This window comes from Meleagris gallopavo, chromosome 11 (genome assembly GCF_905368555.1).
Source record: "Meleagris gallopavo chromosome 11, MGAL_WU_HG_1.1, whole genome shotgun sequence".
Lineage (NCBI taxonomy): Eukaryota > Metazoa > Chordata > Aves > Galliformes > Phasianidae > Meleagris > Meleagris gallopavo.
Window position 1 is genome coordinate 12,082,864 of NC_139414.1, and position 18,952 is coordinate 12,101,815.

The 18,952-nt window shown below is 44.3% G+C and overlaps 1 protein-coding gene across 4 annotated transcripts in view; it reads left to right on the forward strand.

The window, feature by feature from the left end:
* The first annotated feature begins 45 nt into the window (after positions 1–45).
* ACAP2 (ArfGAP with coiled-coil, ankyrin repeat and PH domains 2) overlaps positions 46–18,952 on the forward strand; it is a 56,968-nt gene continuing 38,061 nt past the window's right edge. For 3 of the 4 annotated variants that reach the window (XM_085233267.1, XM_085233268.1, XM_085233269.1), the window contains exons 1-4: positions 46–302; positions 14,695–14,752; positions 16,376–16,495; positions 17,842–17,895. In XM_085233267.1, coding sequence (XP_085089393.1) covers positions 250–302; positions 14,695–14,752; positions 16,376–16,495; positions 17,842–17,895 — 285 coding nt within the window. In that variant the 5' untranslated portion in view covers positions 46–249. Of the gene's footprint in view, positions 303–14,036; positions 14,176–14,694; positions 14,753–16,375; positions 16,496–17,841; positions 17,896–18,952 lie in introns of those variants that run through there. The other variant, XM_085233270.1, reaches the window with a different exon arrangement.

The following is an 18,952-nucleotide window of genomic DNA, read 5'->3' on the forward strand; positions in this document are numbered from 1 at the left end:
CCGCGATTGGCCCCCTGGGGACGGCTGCCTCCTCTCGGCCGGCCGGGCCGTCAGTTCCGGCCGGGAGAGGCGGGCCGAGGGGCTCTCGCTGAGGCGTCCCCGCTACAGCCGCCGGGACCCCGCGCGCCGCCATGAGTGCCACAGCCGGCACCGCCCCCGCGTAGCCCAGCCCCGCCCCGCCCCGCCCGGCCGCCGGCCTCGGCGCGGCCTCGCCCCGCACTCCGCAGCGCAGCCTCGCCGCCGGGCAGCATGAAGGTGACCGTGGACTTCGAGGAGTGCCTGAAGGACTCGCCGCGCTTCAGGTGTGCGGGGCCGGGGGGCGAGCGGGGGGCACGCGGAGGGGCGGCGGGGCGGGGTGCGGCTCCCGCCGGGCGGCCCCGGATTCTCGGCCGCGCCCGGCTCCGCTGCCCCTGCCCGTGCTGCCCCTGCCCGCAGCAGCAGCCCACCCCGTGCCGCGGCTCCGCTGACCCTAACCGCCGTCGGGCCCGGGCGTGCCCTCCCCTGTTATCTCCTCTCGGTTGACCGCTGCTCCGTGACGGCTGTGCGCTCCGTGCTGCTGATGTTTCCTGTCCGGGTCCCATCTGGTGGCGATGCGATCGCAGAGCAACTTGATTGAATCATGGAACTGCATGATTGGCCGTAATACTGTTTAGTTACTGATAGCTCTTAGGTATAGAACACACTTAAGAAAGCAGGAAACTAAGGCTGTGATTTGTGAGCAGAAGCGTGCTGTCTCTTCAGGTTATCTTGGGTTCTCATCATACTCTCTCCTCAATTCTCCTTTTCTCTGCTCTTGATCCTTTTCTTTAGAGGAGAGAAACTGTGGGAAGCCCCTTTTATCAGTCTTGTGCTCCTTCTGAGAGCCTCAGACGCTGCTGCCTTTGGAGAAACTGAGGACAACCTTATGATGAAATTGTTTGATGCCACCAAAATGTTCTTCCAACCTTTGAGCCATGTGCTTAAAACCACGGGGCAGCAATCCTGCAGTATTTCACATGGGGAAGAACATTTGTATCTTTCGTTATTAATTAGTGTTTATGTTATAACTTTGGTCGTTCTCAGCGTTCCTGTGGCTCACCTAACGAGTGCTCAGAAACCCTCCCTGCACATTGGCTGTGGAGTTGCGGTGAGTGTCGGTGTGTGCGCTGACATAGGAAAGGCCAGCAGGAGCCTTAGTGCTGCTGCAGGGAGCAGCGTCCCCGCGCTGTGTTCCTCATAGCAAAGCAGAGCTGCGGCTGTCTCCTGGCCCTGCTGAACAGGTGGGTGCAGTCCCACTCCTTGACACCGCTACACCTGTTGGAGCGGTTAAATGAAGCTGTCAGGAGGCGAACAGGGCACGGAGGTGTCACAGCATACTGACATCTGTAGCTGTAGAGACAACTGGAAGGAAGTGGGTGAATCAGTGTTGGTGAGTCACCAAATCCCTCTTTTTGCAGGGCACAACTTGAGTCTCTTAAATCATACTACAACCTACAGCTGGGGATGTCCAGCTTCCTTGCTTAGATAAGCTTCTCACAAATGTCGTGCTGCTCTCTCATTGGCTTTGACTTATTAATTGGGAATGCTGTAGTTGCTTGAATCAAAGGGAGGTCGATTAGTTTACATCAGATGCATATAAAATAACATGAGTTGTGGCTGATGCAATGATGGATAACGAGTGTGAGGATTCGCATTGGATGCGTGGTGTATTGTGTCTTGGGAAGGCGTGTTTTTTTTTCCCAGTGGATAAAGGTATCTGTGAGTGATAAAACCTGAAGCAAGGACAGCTTATTGCTGTTTGTGAGCTGAGTCATACCAAATCTGTTTGTGTTTGGGAATTTGGGGTTGAGAAACTGATTTCTGAGAGGACAGTAGAAAAGGCTGTGAATTGAAGCTCATCTTTGCAAACTGGCAATCGTATTTGTTTTGCACTCTTCCTTTGGAGCTCTGAAAATAATCTCACAGAAGTCATGTGCTTTTCCTCCACGACTCCCTTTCTCAAAGTGTGGACAAACCACTGAGTTAGCAAGGAAATGTGCTTGCAGTTCTGCAGCATGGTGGTGACTTCCCATCAGATGAAGAAGTTGCTGAGGGAGGGGCCGTGGAGCAGCCTTTGGGCAGCAAGATCTTAGCTGTGCTGACAAGTTCCTTGTGTATAAGCAGGAATTCCTGGAGTGCTTTTTAATACGCAAATAGTGTTGTGAAATAATATGCTCTCCTTATCATTAAACAACGAGAATTTCAGAGTTTATTGGAACAGTCTTTCGAGCTCTTGCTACTACAATTATCAGATCTCTTGATAAATGAAGCATGCAGCCACTTTGATTGATTTGAACGTAAAATTTCTAGAAAGGCCAAGTATGGTTGGGTGACATGGGAGTGGATCTGCTGTGGCAGTTAACAGTCTTGATAAATAATAGAAACAGCTCAGTTCTATTCCTTGTGATGTGTGCAATTGTTAGAACTTGTTAGAAAGAAACCAAAGCTTTTTCTACTCCAGTCTCTTCAATACATCAGGGAAGTGTTCGAAGTTTTAAGATAATTTTCACTCCTTATCTGTTACTCTATCAGTGTTACTGAATTTTAAGGTTCTGTTTTTGTTTTTCTTTTGGTGAGCACGTGCTCTTAGGGGAAAGTTGAGTTCCTGAGACCCAGCTGAAGAGCAGAGGATGGATCTAGGAGGTAGATGAAAGGATGTAAATGAAACTGTTGCCAATTCTCATTCTTAGAGAAAATACGTGATGGGCAGTTCGAGGAGAAGGGGTGGCTATGGCGTATCCTCTTCAACGGGCCCTGGGTGAGATGAAACTGAAGCTGTGGGTGAGGGTGGCTCTGCCAGGCTGGGCCTCTCTGTGAGAGCAGCACAGGGTGGGGAGGTCAGATTGCTCCTGCTGCAGAAATAAAGATCTGCTTTCACCTCCAGCAGCATCTGATGCAGCTCATTTGCTTTCAGATAAGATTGAATCCCTTGTCTCGCATGCAGAACAGGAAGAATGGGGTGTGTAGATGACAAGATTGCTTTCCGTCTCTAGGATGAAGGACGTGATTCACTTGAGTTTGTTTTTAGTGTATCTTATGTTTGTAAATGTGTCACGTTCAAATGTGAATGAACGCTTTTAGAACCGTTGATTTTTGTTGTTGCTGTAAATCTGCCCCATGAGCTTTGTTTTTAGGTGTTGCATTTGATCACTTCTGCCACTAGATCAATGGACCTTTTAGGTACGAGCTCATAATGCTTAAAAGGCAATAGCTTGAAAGAAATAATCTCTAAATTCAGTAGCTTTCCGTTTTGCATGAAATTATCACTTAATTCTTATTGGGAGACCAGCTCACTGCGCATCCTGCTTCGAGAGGCTGATTTAGGGTGGGTATCTGAATAGGTCACTTGTGCCACGTAGGGATTACCAAATGTAGGATCATTTTTCTCTACTTTGTAGTGTATAACCGAAGTTTAGTCAACAAGCATCTGTTGCCCACGTGACGGAAGTGCTCTGTCACATGGGGATGTGGAGCAGAGCAGAGTGCCTTGCTGAGCTCAACTCACATTGACCTGCCACAGAACGTAGCCTGCCTCTCATTAGGGCTGCTGTGCAGGGCACGCTGCCTCCAGGCACTGAGCAGGGTGGTGTCCAGCTCCCCCATCATGGGAGGGAAGGGCTGAGCAGATTCACATCCCACCTAGCTCTTCCAAAAGCAATTTTGAAAGAAATTCTCTCTCTGAGCTCTCTGCTCTCACTGTTAGGACTGGAAAGCATGTTGTGACTAACTTGGCAGGGCAGTCTGGAAAATATTGCAGATAAGGAAGAAAGAAAGATGCGGTAACTCAAAATAGAAAATTTCTTTGTAAATATAAGGCAGGTAATAGCAAACTCATGCAGTTGTTTTTGTGATTGTAATACCTGGTGAATGGCAGCAGCCCAGCAGAATGGTGCTGTTCACGGCCTGTTGGAGTTACTTAGCAGTGCCTCCAGCCGCTCATCTTTTGTTTGTGTGAATGCTACTCTCAGCTACCTGCCAGCCATCTGTGTGTATTTCAGGTAGGACTGCATCTTTCAAATGTGCACAAAGAAAATAATTGATACAAAATATATATATTGGAATAGGGGATCCAGCAAATAGCATTTTCATCCAGGGCAGTCATAGCAGAGCAATAGATTTTTATCAGACCACCTTTTCAAATACATTTCTTTTAAATATCTCACACTGAAATCATTACTGCTAAGTTCTTGCAGTCCTTCCCAATGGAGACTGGAGAAATCTGTGTCTGGAAGTCAGGTTGCAGGGGTTAGGTAGGACATCTAAATAGTTCTGTTTTGTTGTTGTTGTTTGGTTGTTTATTTTTAAAGAGCCCGTTATAATTATGTATTACAAATGTTAGTTTTGCTGTGGTAATTACAATTCTGTTTTGTTTGATTGTAATTACTAAGATTTTTCCATTTGATTTTACTTAACCGTATCTCAAATTGCTGATAGGAACTTTAGATGTTTTCCTAGTTTTGGTTTGGCGTTCTCATCTGGGAATGCAGTGGTGGGGTTGTTGTTGTTGGTTGGTGGCTGTTTGTTCTGGGAGGGTTGGTTTGTGTCTTTTTCCCTAAAGAAACAAAGAAGTGAGCTTCGAGTGGAGGCAGTAACAGCCCATTACTGTATGCAGGAGGGTCAGTCAGTCAGCTTTATGCACAGAAGAGGTCAGGTTCTTGCTGTAGTGCTGTGAGGAGCTGTGAGTGCAGCAGTGTCACCGGGGAGTCCAAAAATACAGACGTGTGGTTATTTAAATGCGATGTCTCACAGCCTTATGTTTATGTGGGCAGGAAGCAGAAGATCAACTCTGATAGACTTTTGTTTTAACTCACTTGTCTATGCAGAACTCAATGTTAAAGTGTGACCAGAAGTTAAAATGTGGTGACTGCAGAAGTAGTCTTGAGCCGACAGCGTGCTGTGTGCTGGGGTCCCTCTGAGCTTGGGTAGTGGTATGGGCAGCTCCATTTGCTGCTGTTTGTTGCTCATAATGGGAGATCTTGGAGGAAATAGAGATTAACAGCACACGGTCTGTGGTGCTTATTTTAATATCTGTAGGAGTTTTCCCTCAGCTGTCTGTGGGGCAGTGCAAATCCTGCCCTGGTTGCCACTCCTTTATGTGGCTGAAGGATGAAGTGGAGAGCAAAGCAAATAGCAGGTAGTGTCATTGTGATCGTAAAGCATGCAGTTTTAAGGAGTGCAGTAACACAGATTAAACGCTGGTTTGCCTCGTGATCTCTTCAGGAGGAGTCCTCACATATTCAGTAGAACAGTGAATGCTATCCAGAAAATAAATCTGTGAAAACTGAAAGCAGCCAGGCCTCAGATCTGGGGTAAACGTACTGTTTGTTACACTGCCAAGTGTTCCCCTGCAGGGCAAGAGCTGCCTCGTTTATGGAACGGAGCCCTCTCTGTTTTCAAATTGAACGCCAGCATAGACTAAGAAAATAATTTGCTGCAAAGCGTTCTCTTTGGGTGTTTTATGCCCGAGAGGATGATCTGAGCGGAGCAGAGGCCTGTCAGAGGTGCCTGGGTGCCTGCTGATGTGGCAGGGCTTTTTCTGGGATTGAGGCTTGCTGCTTGACATTCACGTGGCTGGATGCTGCAGTGTGCGAGCACGGTGCTGTTGAATAATTTTTAGAGTTAAAGTATTAATAGTAATGGGGATTTAAAATAGTCGCATGTGGCTCTGCACAGGATATGCAGCCCAGAGGCGTTCAGTGCACATGCAGAGAGCTCTTGATTTTCTTACGAGAGAATAATATGTGCTCAGTAGTCACTACAAGAAACTTTTTTTGGACAGTGGCAGATCGGGCAGCTCCATTTGCTGCTGTTTGTTGCCCATAATGGGAGATCTTGGAGGAAATAGAGATTAACAGCACACGGTCTGTGGTGTTTATTTTAATATCTGTAGTTTTCCCTCAGCTGTCTGTGGGGCAGTGCAAATCCTGCCCTGGTTGCTGACGTTTTCGTGTGCATAAACATGAAGTGGAGCGAGCGATCCATTTGCATGATGCAATTTTGAAGTTTCTGAACCTCCAAAGTGTATTTTTGTATTGTATGCTGGATATAATATAGAGAGAAATTGGAGAAGCCACATGCAGTGAAATGTATCCCATCTGTGGAATTAAAAAAGGGTTCTGTTCAGAGAACTCCAGATTTCCATCTTTCTGAGTGCCAGATGTTTGTTTAAGGATATCAAACACACATTTCTGTGCTTTTCAAATATCCTAATTTCCAATCACTGGTGAGCTTGTACCTATTTGGAAAAAGACTTGCAGCTCAGGTAACACTGAATAAATCACAAATTTGTGCAGTGATGTTTAGAATGACGTTTTGTGAATTGAAGTTTGCTTCCAGCTCCCCACCTAGCACAAAGGGAGACGAGCCATGCTTCTCCTTTGTTCCAGGCTTCTGGCCTTGAGCGTTATCCATTCTGCCTGGCAGAGGGCTGAGGAATGTGGCTGGGAGCTGGGCTGCGCTTTCTGCCCAGTGGGGTCCTGGGTGGCCAGAGCTCTCCAGCCCCCTCCTGCTGCCTGCAGTGTCCTCGACTGCCCTGTGCCCGGCCAGACCACGTCTCCCAGGGCCCCCCGTCACCATCTCCCTTCTTCAGCCAGTGGCAATGGCAGAGAATGCTGTGTGTTGGGGCAGAAAGATGTGGTTTGTGTGTGGTTTTGGCTTTTGCTTAGAGTACTTTCTGGAAGCATGTTGCTGGATTCTTCTGCAAAATTCAATGTGAGGAATGTATTGAGCATTACCGTATTGTTTTCTATTGGATTTTTAGTAGTATTTTCTAACATGCTTTAAGTGTGAGACCACCTAAATAAGAACTGAGTGGATGAAGAAGGAAAAATAATGAACTGTAAATGGAAAGGTTCTGGGCCATATGATCTGAGCTGGGGCTGTCAAAAGGCATTCAAGACCCACTGTGCTCACCTGGCAATGTGGGCAGTATCTACAGTCTCTGTAGTGCTCGTGTGAGGTTGTTGGAGCTCCTGTCTTCCTCAATAATTTATTAATGAGTGAAATAGACCCCTTCTTTCTTCATTTCCTTGAAGAAAAAAATGTGGATTTAATCTCATCTCAGCATAGCCATTGCTTTACTAAGGGAAAACGTAAGCTATGCTCCTGGAATTCTTAATGAAGACAAGAGGTGTATCTTGAGTGTCTCCTGATTTGTTTTAGCCAAGCATGTCAAGATAAGGTGAACTGCACCCTGGTAATGATGTGTTCTATGCCATTGTTTCCCGAGGAGGTTTAGGTGACTAACCTGGGTGTCTGTGTGCAGATAGCCTGCTCTGGTTGGGTAAGGCGTGCTGTGAGAGCAGGCCAGAAGTATTGGCCTCGCTGGTCAGGGCCACCGAGGATAAAACCTGCTTAAGGGGCTGAGGAGTCTCTGATGTATCACTGAGGATGCAAATGGCAGCCAGATGTGTGTGTTGTGTGAGGTAGGTGTCTATTTAGGAAGTGTAAGTATGCATGGATACCCTCTCTCTGGGATTCCTCTCCAGCAGGTTCTCCAATTTTGGGTAGAATTGCTTTTACAAGTACTCATTTAAATTCCTGGAATACCTTCTTCTTAGGAGACTGACTGTGAATTTGTCAGCCTGTTTGTTCTGTCCTACTTGGTCGGTCTCTATAACTGAATGATGAAAATTCATCAGTTGAAGGACTGAATGCATCCTCTATTGCAGAATATCCACTGCGTTATAAATATTGATCTCACAGGATTCTGCCTGAAAATATTTACAGATGATGTGAGATGAGAAAGCTTTAATGTGTCGTTTATAAAGAGTATGGAAACTCCTGTTTTACTGAGAAACAGCATACCTGCAATCAGCTTCAGTGGAGGAGTGAGGGCCCGGGGTCTCTAATCTCCTGGTAACTGAAAGCTGTGGGGGAAGAGATAACTAAATGTACCCAAAGTATATTTAAACCTTTCCCAAGGCTGCAGGTGTGCCATATGCATTTTGTAGTTTTTGTTTTACAACATTCCAGATGTTTATTCTCCTTGAATCTATTGCCCCTTGTCAATGAGAGGAATCAAGAGACTCACTTTTCTGACTGTGAAGACAGTAAACTTGAGGAAAGCACCCATCCATCATGTATGTTTATTCTCCTCATGCTTGTGCTTTCTGTCATCTTGAGATTGGATTCAATTGTGTTCTTTAGTGCAAATGCTGAGCCTTAAAGGGCAAACAAAGATCATCACTTTGGAGTAATGGTATCTGATAAAACCACAATAAAAACACTCATTTGCATGTCAAATGTGGTTACTGTATGTGTGTGTGAAGTCTGTATGTGTCAGCACCTAAGAGCTGAACAAAAGTTTCAGGTTAGAGCTCATCTACTGCAAAACTGCTGCAACCTCCCATCTGACCTAAACAAGACATCTCGATTTTGAGGAAACACACTGCAAAATATGTGTATTTTTGACTTGCTGAGAACTGTCTGCACGACGCAGCTAAAACTTTCCTCTGGTTTCAGTACAGAAGATCCACCTGATTTAACTAAATTCTACAGAGCTAATGCTCCTTAGCCCTTTTAATACCCCATAAGCTCTGTTATGAAGGCATTGGCCTCTTATGGTGGTTTGAACACAACAGTACTTTTCCAACTGTGCTTGTGTATAAGCTAGTAGCTGGGGAAATTAAAGGTGAAAGGGACAGATATTGCCTTATTCACCTGAAATCTAAGATAATGCAACACCCGTACGGAGATTATAGGAAATCTGAAAGTAGTGGCCTTTCAGTAACCTCAGAGCTCTCTGATCTTCAGGAGGTGTTGTGTGCGGGGGTGTAAGTCATGCTGTGAGCAGTTCTGAATGTCTTGGCACTGAGGATCTTAGACCAAGGGGACCTGGTGGTATTTCCTTTTTCTGTTCTTCAGGCACTGGTAACTTGTCTTTTACATTAGCTGCACCTGAGCTGCATAAGGGGTACCTTTACGAATCAGGAATTAATTCCTCTATTGTTCCGCTGACTTTATTACTTCTGACTTTAGAGTCATGTCAGTTCCAGCATCTGACTTGGAACTCCAGAACTTGAGGCCAATAGTACATAGATGGTGAGCTGTCCTATCTTTTCTCCTTGGCAGTTGGCTGCTCAATGGTAATGCTTGTGTTATCTCTTGCTCACCTTTCTGCATAGCTGTGCTTTCAATGCTGAAGACCCTCATTTCTTCTGCTGCTTCTGTGTACGAGCTCTGAGCTGCTGAGATTTAAAAGATGGGAGCAGCCCTGTGATGTTTGCAGATTTTAGCAATGGGAAGTTTTTGTTCGGCACCTCAGTATCTGGAGCTTGTTTCTGCCTTTTTTGTTGTTTTACTATTTTGAAATGGTAGAACTGCCTCCTTATCTCATAGTAAGGCCTCCTAGAAAGCTTTGGACTCATTCTTGGTGTTGGTGTTACCAGTCAAAGCTGTGCAGGACAGAGATTGTGATGTGTACTTTGAGTGCAAGAAAATTTCCTCCTTTTGGACAATTACTTTATCATATTCATTATCCTTTGAATCATGTGTAGTCCTGCAGTAAAGAATAAATCAGGTGAAGCATGCATCTTAAAGGGGTTTGTCCTGTTTTGTTGCAAGCTGATAGAAAATCCCTGGGATTTCAGTGGAAATAGAGTGAACATTGTTTCTGATTCTGGTTCGGGTTGTGAAGCTTTTCTGAGCTATTGATAAAACGTTTTGTGGTAACAACTGAAGAGTTAATAATGCGAGGCATACTGGTGTGGCTGAGGCAGCTCATCTCAGCATGTCTTGGAGCATTCATCATCTGTCCTGCATGGAGAGGCCCCATGCCAGCAGGGAAAAATCTTTGTGGTGCCAAACCAGAGCTTCAATGGGCTCAGTGACAGGCTGCTACAGCCTGCTTTCTTCAGCCCACACTCATGGTTGAGGGTCATGCCAGAAGTCATTCAGCCACTTCTGTGTGCATCTTGGTTACTCATGTTTTTGGGCCTGATGGTCATTGTGTGACTTCTGTCCCTCAGTGTAACATGCTTCTTTTTAATCTGTGATTTTCTTATACCATTTCACCAGGAGTATTCCATGTTACCTTGCTGAGTAAGTTAATTCTATGTACCTTTTAATAGCCAGTTATAGATGAAAGAGGTCAAATTAAATACACAGTGGAAGGAGGGAACAGTTGATGAACCTGAGGCTAGGTCTTAAAGGTCCCTTCCAACCCAAACCATTCTGTGATCTGCCATTCAGAGGGATGAGGTGAAGAAAAGAACTGGTGGAAGCCTCCCATTTCTCTGTGCAGTGGCACTAAGCCCTGTGAAGCGTGTTTCCCCAGGCCTGATTTTTACCTCCAGCAATTATTGTGTAGCTTTTTCTAAATCTGTGTGCAAACAGTTGCTTAGCTTTTCAAGTGTGATAGCAAGGTGCAACTGCTCGTACTTGCAGCTTGCAGTTTGCCCTCTGATTAATGTCTGCTGGCCTCTCTGCTGTTATGGTGGACTCTGACAGGGAGGTCAGAGAGGAGATGTTGCTGAAATCATCAGGTGCGTACCCTTATCTTGCCCTTCTGCATCTTATCCTGTTGCCACACTTTTCACAGTCAGTAGGAGTTCTCTTCAAGTTGTCCTTAAGATGTTTTGAAGTTCTCTCGGTGTGAATTACCCTGTCTTGGAAAAATGTAGGGACTTATTTGCTTCTATTTCCTTTGTCTTTAAGAATGCAGAATGCGGTCACTGTTACCAGTGATTCATAAACAACTCCATGGCTGATTTTGTTCCAGTTGGATAACTGGGGTCAGGAGTCATTGTCTTCATGACCTTTAAATGTGAATCTCAGTGGGCACTGCAGATCAGGGCAGCACAGGTTGAAACCTCAGTTTGATATCATAAAATGTTAGCATGAGTGCTTGGTAATTTTGATGCATTTCTGTGCACACCTAGAGCAGTGGGATGCATGGATAACCTTGCAGCTAATACTGTTGGAATTATAATGGTGAGAATCTGCTGTTTCCACCACAAACCCTTATACATGAAGGTATGCAGAAATCTCAGTCTGAATAGCATTTACTTTTGTGTGTTTCTGTTCTTCTTAAAGTGCATTTAGGAGGTGAATATTGAATTAAGATTTAGGCTTTCAACTTTCTTTAAATAAAAGGGAGGGGGGGAACCCATGGGAAATTATTAATAGGCTGTTATTCTTTTGAATAATTTGTGATACTGGGCTGCGTTAATTCTTGAATTAACAGTGATCATTAATCATCCACAGCACATTTGATTTCTCCAATTTGTTGCCTAGCGTTCAGCATCTGACATATAATGAGTATCCTGCCTCCTTGCTTCCAGGAATGCAGTATTAAAATGCTAAAATAAAAGATAGAATGAGTGGATGGGATGAATGAGTGGAAGGCACAAGGCTAGCTGTGGCTTTGATGCCACACAGATATTTGAAGAACAGCTGCATTTATGAGCCTTGACCATTGCCATCTTTTCCACTGTAAGGATAAGGAGGGGTCATAGCAGTGTGTCTGTGGATTGCTCGGCCTTGTGCTCAGCAGTGCATGGTGTTCACATCTGGGCTAAGTTAATTCCTTAAGATGTGCCTGCAGCTCGTGGCCTGCGGGTGACTGATTCTCCTGGAGCAGAGCTCAGCTGTCATCTTCCTTTGGTTCCTGGGGTTTTTGGTGTCGTCCCCCCCCAATTCCTGAGCCTGTCCTTCATCACCTGCAGAGCCAGGTATCCAGTGACACCATCCTGTGATACCGTCCTGCTGCCCAGAGCCACCAAGTTGGGTTTTGAGTTTCCTTCCCTTGTCTCTCATGTTCCTTCCACATTGCAATATGGCTGTGCAGGAAGCTGTATTCTAACAAATGGCTGTGTTTTAGGAGAGGCAAGGAGAGGAGGAACAGCAGTGGAGAGAAACACATTCCTGGGAGTCCTTCTTATGGAGCATGAAGAAATCGGGAGACTGCTCATTTACAGAGCTGTCCCCCACCCTTAAGCAGCTGTTCTGCTTTTGTGCTTTGCCATGCAGTGTTTGAACATCCCACAGCCGCAGATGTTTGCCTTTGGTTCGTATGCTCAGGCAGATTTGAGGAGCTGATCCTTAATCCTGATGCCAGAGCCTTTTGGCCAAGATTAGCCTGACGCAAACCCTGGTCCCAGCTCCCACTTTGAAGCAGCAGCATTCCTGGTACATGTCACAATTGGCACTGGGTCCTCAGTGTTGTTTTGTGGCCGTTTCCTGTGTTTATAGCTGGAGGTTTTGTCTCGGCTGAAGACGTGGGGTTTACTCAATCATAACAGTTTTCAGTGAATTTGGATCCTTGACGCAGATGTTTTAGAGAAGGATCTGCACCTTTGTGTTTTGTGGCTTCATGAGCTATTAAATTAAGAAAAAAGAATGTTGATGTAGCACAGCTCGGATAAAGGGTTTTTAATGTGTTCCCTAACCCAGCATGAAGTTAATTTGTCTGGATAGATGGGTACTTTCACGTTAGTGCGTTATTAGATGTCTGTATCTCTATTCTGATAGGAGGGCATGCTCTCCATTCTTAAGATCACAATCTAGTGTGTGTGCAAGCATGAAAGTAACTCTTCTACTTGTTTTAATGTGATGGAAATGGTGAAAGATGCCAGTTCAGTGCAGAGAAACAGGGAGAAATAGAGAGCGGGGTTCTGGAGCCCTCCGATCCGTGCCCAGATGTACTGTCCTGTCCCTCTGTCCTGTGGCTGTGGGATGGACCAGCCTGAGCTGGGGGCTGCAGTGTCCCATCTGCAGGGAACGGGGTGGTGGAAGGGCTGTGTGTCTGCCCACCCCTGAGCACAACTGTAATTGCTGAGCAGATGTGCTGTCTTCATTCTGCTGCTCTAACTGCCCTTATCTCCCCTCTTAATCTCAAATCTCTCTCAAACTTTTTAGCTCATTAAGTCCTGTGGAGCTAGAATTCCCTGCTAGTTAAGCACACACAAAACATTTTTCTTATCAGATCTTGCAGCGATTCTGTAAACAAACGACTTAATCATGCTTTTCATGTCAATGCCAGAGAGACAAATAAAATTGGTTGCACCGGTTGTAAGCAAGCTAATATTTTAAATATTGAGATGTTTATCATTTTTCTCCCCTTTCTTGAAGTTTTTGCTTGTTTGTTTGTGTTCCATTCCGTAGTTCTTTCAGAAACAAAATTCTGTTTTGTAGACTGAAATGCAAGTTAACTGTTTATGGAAGAAAGAGAAGAAAGTAAAATTGCCTGGAATCTTTTTATGTGTGAAGCTAGAGAACAGCAGAAGCCAGAATGTAACTGCTGGGGAATGTGCTTGGCTATAGGAGGAGGATGTCACTGTGGGAATGCCTTTGGATACTGGACAGGAATGTAATTCTCTATTGGGGTGACCTGCAAAAGGCTGGGAATGTCAAGCATAGTATTGGAGCACTGCAGGCAACTGGTTATGTTTTTCAGATCTGTTCTTTTAAAATAAATAAATAAAATTGCTTTCCCTTAGTTTGGGGCTGAGCCAGTTTTTTAAATTTTTTTTTAATTCTTGGCTTGAACTCATGTGAACTGGAATGGAATTAGCAAGAAGAGACAGTAAAGCTGTGGTCCCGTGTGCTCTCTCCTCAGTTTAAAGCTGGCTGAAGGAATTCCTGCTCCAAATTGTAGCTCTCTGCCCGTCTCACTTTTTCCAGGAGGAGGTTTTTGGGGGGAGCAGAGGGGAAGACGACTGAAATGTGAGATTAATCCAATCCAGTTTTCCAAAAACCAATGCAGAAAGCTTCCTGTGCCCTCATGCTTTCCCCAGGACTCGCTGCAGCGGGTGAGCAGTGTGCCTCTGTGGGCTGTTAGGGGGGAGAAGCTGACAGAGCTGCCCGGGGATGGGACAAGGGCTGGGAATACAGCTGTTCTTACCGAGTGTTCTGTAACTCGAGAGCACAGCTCCACTGGGTAGCTTTTGTTGTGTAGCAGTCATTGCCAGAAATGAATACATGCAAATCCTCCAGGCAGTACAGCCCGATGAAACTTACCTCGTGACCTCTAACAAAGTGCCCTCCTTTCTTGGTCTCCGGTTGGTTTTTATCCAGGTAGCAAGGGAGGGAGTGTCAAAGGAAAATTCAGCCTTCAAACCAAAGAAAGTTATTGTTTAGAAATGCTTTATGAATGCAGCATTTGGTGGAAGCTCGAGTTTGGCTGGCCCAGAAGATGGGATCAGCCTTGACTTAGAGGTAAGGGCTGTAACTGTCGTGAGCTGTATTGTAAGGCCAGCTGATAGTGAGTGTGGTATTTTTCGTACTCCTATTGCTGTAGTTTTGTAGAAAAAGGGGTGAGAGGACTGTTGGCACCAGGAGTGTCACCAAGGGATTACAGAATTTCACTCAGAGTTAGTTTCTTTCCTATGTTATTATTATAATGGGTCATTGGCTGTTGAGCAGTAGAGGAAACATTTAGATGTGGCAATCATAAAGGTATAACACAATTGGATCTCAAACCCTTCTTAGTAAGCCATCTGACTTGTTACTGTTTTTCTGTAATGTGTTTTTTCCCTTTTCTTACTGTCTTTTCTTTCCCTGCATTTTTGGTAGTTCTTTTAAGTTTCAGGTGTAAGACAGCACAGATTTCAGTGAAACTGCAATGCCAATAAATGGGTTAACTGAATGTGTCCTTATCCCTTCCCCCACCTCCCAGAGTATTTTTTTTCTTTTTTTTCAATCAAGTTTTTTGACCATGCAATTTTAACCATGCAGGGCAGCTTTAGAAGAAGTAGAAGGAGATGTGACAGAACTGGAACTGAAACTTGACAAGGTAAGCTTTTTAATTCAACAGTATCTGCTTTGGAGGAAAACACAGGATCCTTGTTTAGGTTTGTGTAATTGAAGTCTGCAGCTGGGAAGTGGCAGCAGCTGCTGCAGAGGGGATGGATGTGGGCCGAGCACACAGCGGGACCCCGGGGACCCCAGCTTGGGTAAGGCGGCAGCAGGCAGCGCGGCTGCATCCTGCAGCTGGGGCTGGGCTTGTGCAATCCCTGCCCGCCCTCTGGCCAGGACCCTTGCTTGCATGTGACAGCCCCGTGAGCTGCAGGAGAGCTCCATCAGCTTCCCCAGGCTTTGCTATCTCTGATCTGAGAACTTGGGTTTTATGAGAACTGCGTGCTGATCACGTCTGGGGATCCCTCGTAGTCTGCAGGCAGGGTTATAGCTTGATAGGCGCTGTGTGTGTATGCATCCATCCAGCCTGCAGCCTAGGGGACTTCATGCTGAAAGATTTGTCCTGCTTTGTGCACGTATGTAAAATGTACGTTGTGCAGCACCCCTTCAGCGCGTTACAATCCATTTGTGTTATTTTTTCTCTATAAACAGCAGTATGTAGAGGCTTTTTTCTTTCTTTGCAGCATTTTGCGTGGCTTGCTTTACTTTCACATCTATAAGAAAACTGTTTCTTCATTTTTTGCTAAGTGTCTGAATTTATTTTCTGCCAGTGATCTGGTATGGCAGGCAGGTGCCATCAGCTGAGGAGATCAGCAACTTTTGGCATATGAACCTTTGTCCAGCACTTGCGAGTTGGCTGCTGGCAAATAAATGAAGTCCGTGTTAGGTGTGGTAACTCCAGAGGCTTTTCCTTTTCTTGTAACACTGTTTTTAGGTTTGTGGTTAATAGTGTAACCATTTGCTTTTCAAAATAAATCAAGGATACTTAATTTCAGCTGTCCAGTGCCAGTGATAGTGATGCTGATGGCTGCAAGGGACATTGTTGCCATAGGGGTGATGAGGCACACAAGTATTTAAAGACTACCAGCATCAGTCTTGGAAGTTTGTGTTTCGCACCAGTGTAGAAGGCTCCTTTGGAGGGCTAGAGGAGAGTTCTCCAGGATCTTGCCTTGCTCCTCCAGATTTCGTGCAGGAGTTCTGTGCCAAAAATACAATTGTTTTGTTTTTTTGTTTTTCATGCAAAATCCCTTCACTCTTTACCCTGGGACAGTGTCCTAGCGTTTTAAAACAGAAACAACCAAAAAAAACCCTTTTACTCTCCTGGCAAGAGAGCTAGTACACAAGGTAAGTATTTAAGCAGCATAATTGTAATGTGAAGCTTTAGTGATTTAGTCTAATGCTTTAATCTAAAGCCAGCTCCTTGTTTGTGAGCTAAGTAACTATGGCCTGAAGGTGATGGTTTGTCTATACTTGGATGGCAACTTTGTTGCTTGGTTAGTCACATTACGCTCAGCCTTACTGTCCCACAGATTGCTGGACTAAATTATCTGCTTCTTCCTCTTCCCTGGAAGATGGACACTGTAGTCAGGATAAGGAGCCATAAGTAAAAAAGTGAAAGGAAAAGAAAGATTATGTTGATGGTATTTAGAGAAAGTAAAAACAAAACAAGCAAAACCTCATAAAAACAAACGTCTTACTGTATCACTTTTCCTCTTTTTAGCTGGTAAAGCTTTGTATTGCAATGATTGATACTGGGAAAGCTTTCTGTTTGGCCAACAAGCAGTTTATGAATGGGATTCGAGACCTCGCGCAATATTCCTGTAAAGATGCATTGGTGGAGGTAAGTTAGTGGTCAAAATGCGTGTAGAAAAATGTGACTTTAAAAGGGCATATAGTGTAACATTCAGCAAGAGAGGTAGCTGAGGCTTATGCTACTGAACTGCTGCTCATTTTTCTTTGGAGTATGCCTTAAGAGTGAGCTTTCTGAGCTGTGGTGCATTGCAAATGCATGTTTCACTTCAGCATTACCCTGTAATGATGAGGGTTTTTCAAACTCCAGAACATCTTAAGACAGCAATAGTCATCTTGGGAGGAGTGGAGCAGTGAACAGGTGTGCCCTGTTTATTTTGTTGTAGTTGTTCCAGCTACAAAGTGTAAAAGCCAGTTCTGTACAGCTGAATTCCTCGAGTTGATCTCTGGGGAGCTGGGCCTCACATGTTCTGATCCATAGACACTTAGATTTTAAATGTACAAAGCTCACACTGATGAAGTTGTAACCTCAGACTGATGTCTTGTCAAGCTAATTTGGGAAACTTAATATTTCCCATGTACTGGTGTGAAGTGAGTATGAAGTTATGTAATGTGCAGCTATAATTATGTGCACATCTCTGTACATCATGCATGTTTAGTGCATATTATGTAACAGCATTGATTGCAAGTATGCATCTTCACACTGATTATATGTAATGCCTGTGGGCTCCTGTATAGCTTTGAGTTGCTGAAGACTTGTCTTGAAGCTTACTTGTTTAAGATGTACAGTGACAAAATCCCCTAAATTTGGCCCAGTTTTACTTCTAATCAGTTGTTACATTTTTTTATTCCAGCTAGGTGGTTCTTCTTTATTGTTAGAAAAGCTGTTAGCCAAGGATGTTAGAGAGCATTATTTTCTGTTTCTAGTTGATACTTAATTTCTACATATTCATTTTGGTAGTGCTAACCATACCAGCTGTGAGGCAGCTCTTCATGCAGTAAATGTGTACGTTTGGATGATTGCAACATACTAACCAAGCTTTTGGGATTACTTATAAGCTTTAAAAAATATGAAGTGGTGTAATATTAAGTTTTTATGTTGTGTTTATAAGTTATATTAGGTTTATATTGTGTTAAATTATGTAGACTTTGCACAGTTTAGTCAGCTTAACTTGAATTTTTCCTGCTTTGCTTCAGTTTGGTCCTTTATATATAGGTAGGTAGCAAAAACATTTTGTTTTGATTGTTTGTAGCTTCAATAGATTTACTTTGTGATATCCCCGTGTTCTCCTTCTAACAAAATGGTTTTAGTTTGAATGATCATGTGAAGGGAAACCTTTTCCTAAGTTCTTTACTTTAAAGCTGCAAGCATTGCTCTTGTGTTGTACATTTAGTAGGACTGAACTTAAAACCACTTTGTTTTTTCACTTTCTACAGGCTAACTTGTCAAAGTTCTCTGACACCTTACAGGAGATGATCAATTATCACAATGTAAGTGATTTTTGGCTGGAACATAACCCTGATGGCTCAACTCCAGTTACACTGGTGTTCTTTTTTTTTCTGTTTTCTTCTTCTTCCTTTGGCCCCTACTGCTTCTCTTCTATTTTCCAGAAACATGGTGGAAAGCAACTGAAGTATCTCCAAGTGCTGAAGATATGTAGGATTTTCTTTATGGCACTAGGAACTTAAAATGCAATTTAAATAGTTTTAGCTGAAATTCACCTTGTTAGCATCAACCTAAAGTTGTTCTATGAAGCTGTGGTGTGTGTGTGTGTGTGTGTGTGTGTTTTGTTTGAGATGCAAGCTTAGAAGGGAAGAGAAACAATGGAAGTTGAATGTCTTTATCTTGTATAATGAAATAAAATGATAGTTTGAGAAGGAGAATAAGTGGACAGTGACATTTTGGCAGAGAGAAGCAATGCAAAGGTTCAAAGCAGCAGACATAGGAAAGGATTCCTTTCATGTCAGCAATTTCTTCAGATTAGAACAGGTGAATCCAGTTGACTCTTAATCCATTGTTCTTGCTGCTGGTTGCCCTCTTAGCCATGTCTTTGCTCTATGGTATGTTTCTTTTGACACACATGCCCTAGGCCTACATGCCCATGCTCCTACTTTTATTCTTGTTCTACATGATTGTGACTTGCAGTACTTTAGCTAAATCGTGCATATCCCAGCTCTTCCTCTGGGGCAGTTTGAGTGCAGATAGCAAACATGGAGACATAAGAAGGCTTTGCAGATGGAAGTAGAGCTACCTGTGTGTTCTGTCCTGCTTTTCCCCTCTGTTTCCTTGCTGTGCTCAAGCATGCTGAGTAGAGCAGTGGCTCTTGTCAAAAGGCACAAACATAAGAAGTGAGGCATGGCATAGGATTTTAAAGTAGAGCTTTGCCAGATTTACTCTGTAGCCCTGCTTAGCTTTGTGTGAATCTACTTAGTTTATCAGGACTTATGAGCTCAGTGCCAGCTCTGCTGCTGACCAAGTTGGCAGGAGAGCTCTTGTGAGTGAGGGGGAAGCAGGAGGAGAAAAGAAGAGGAGAAGCAGGCACTGTCC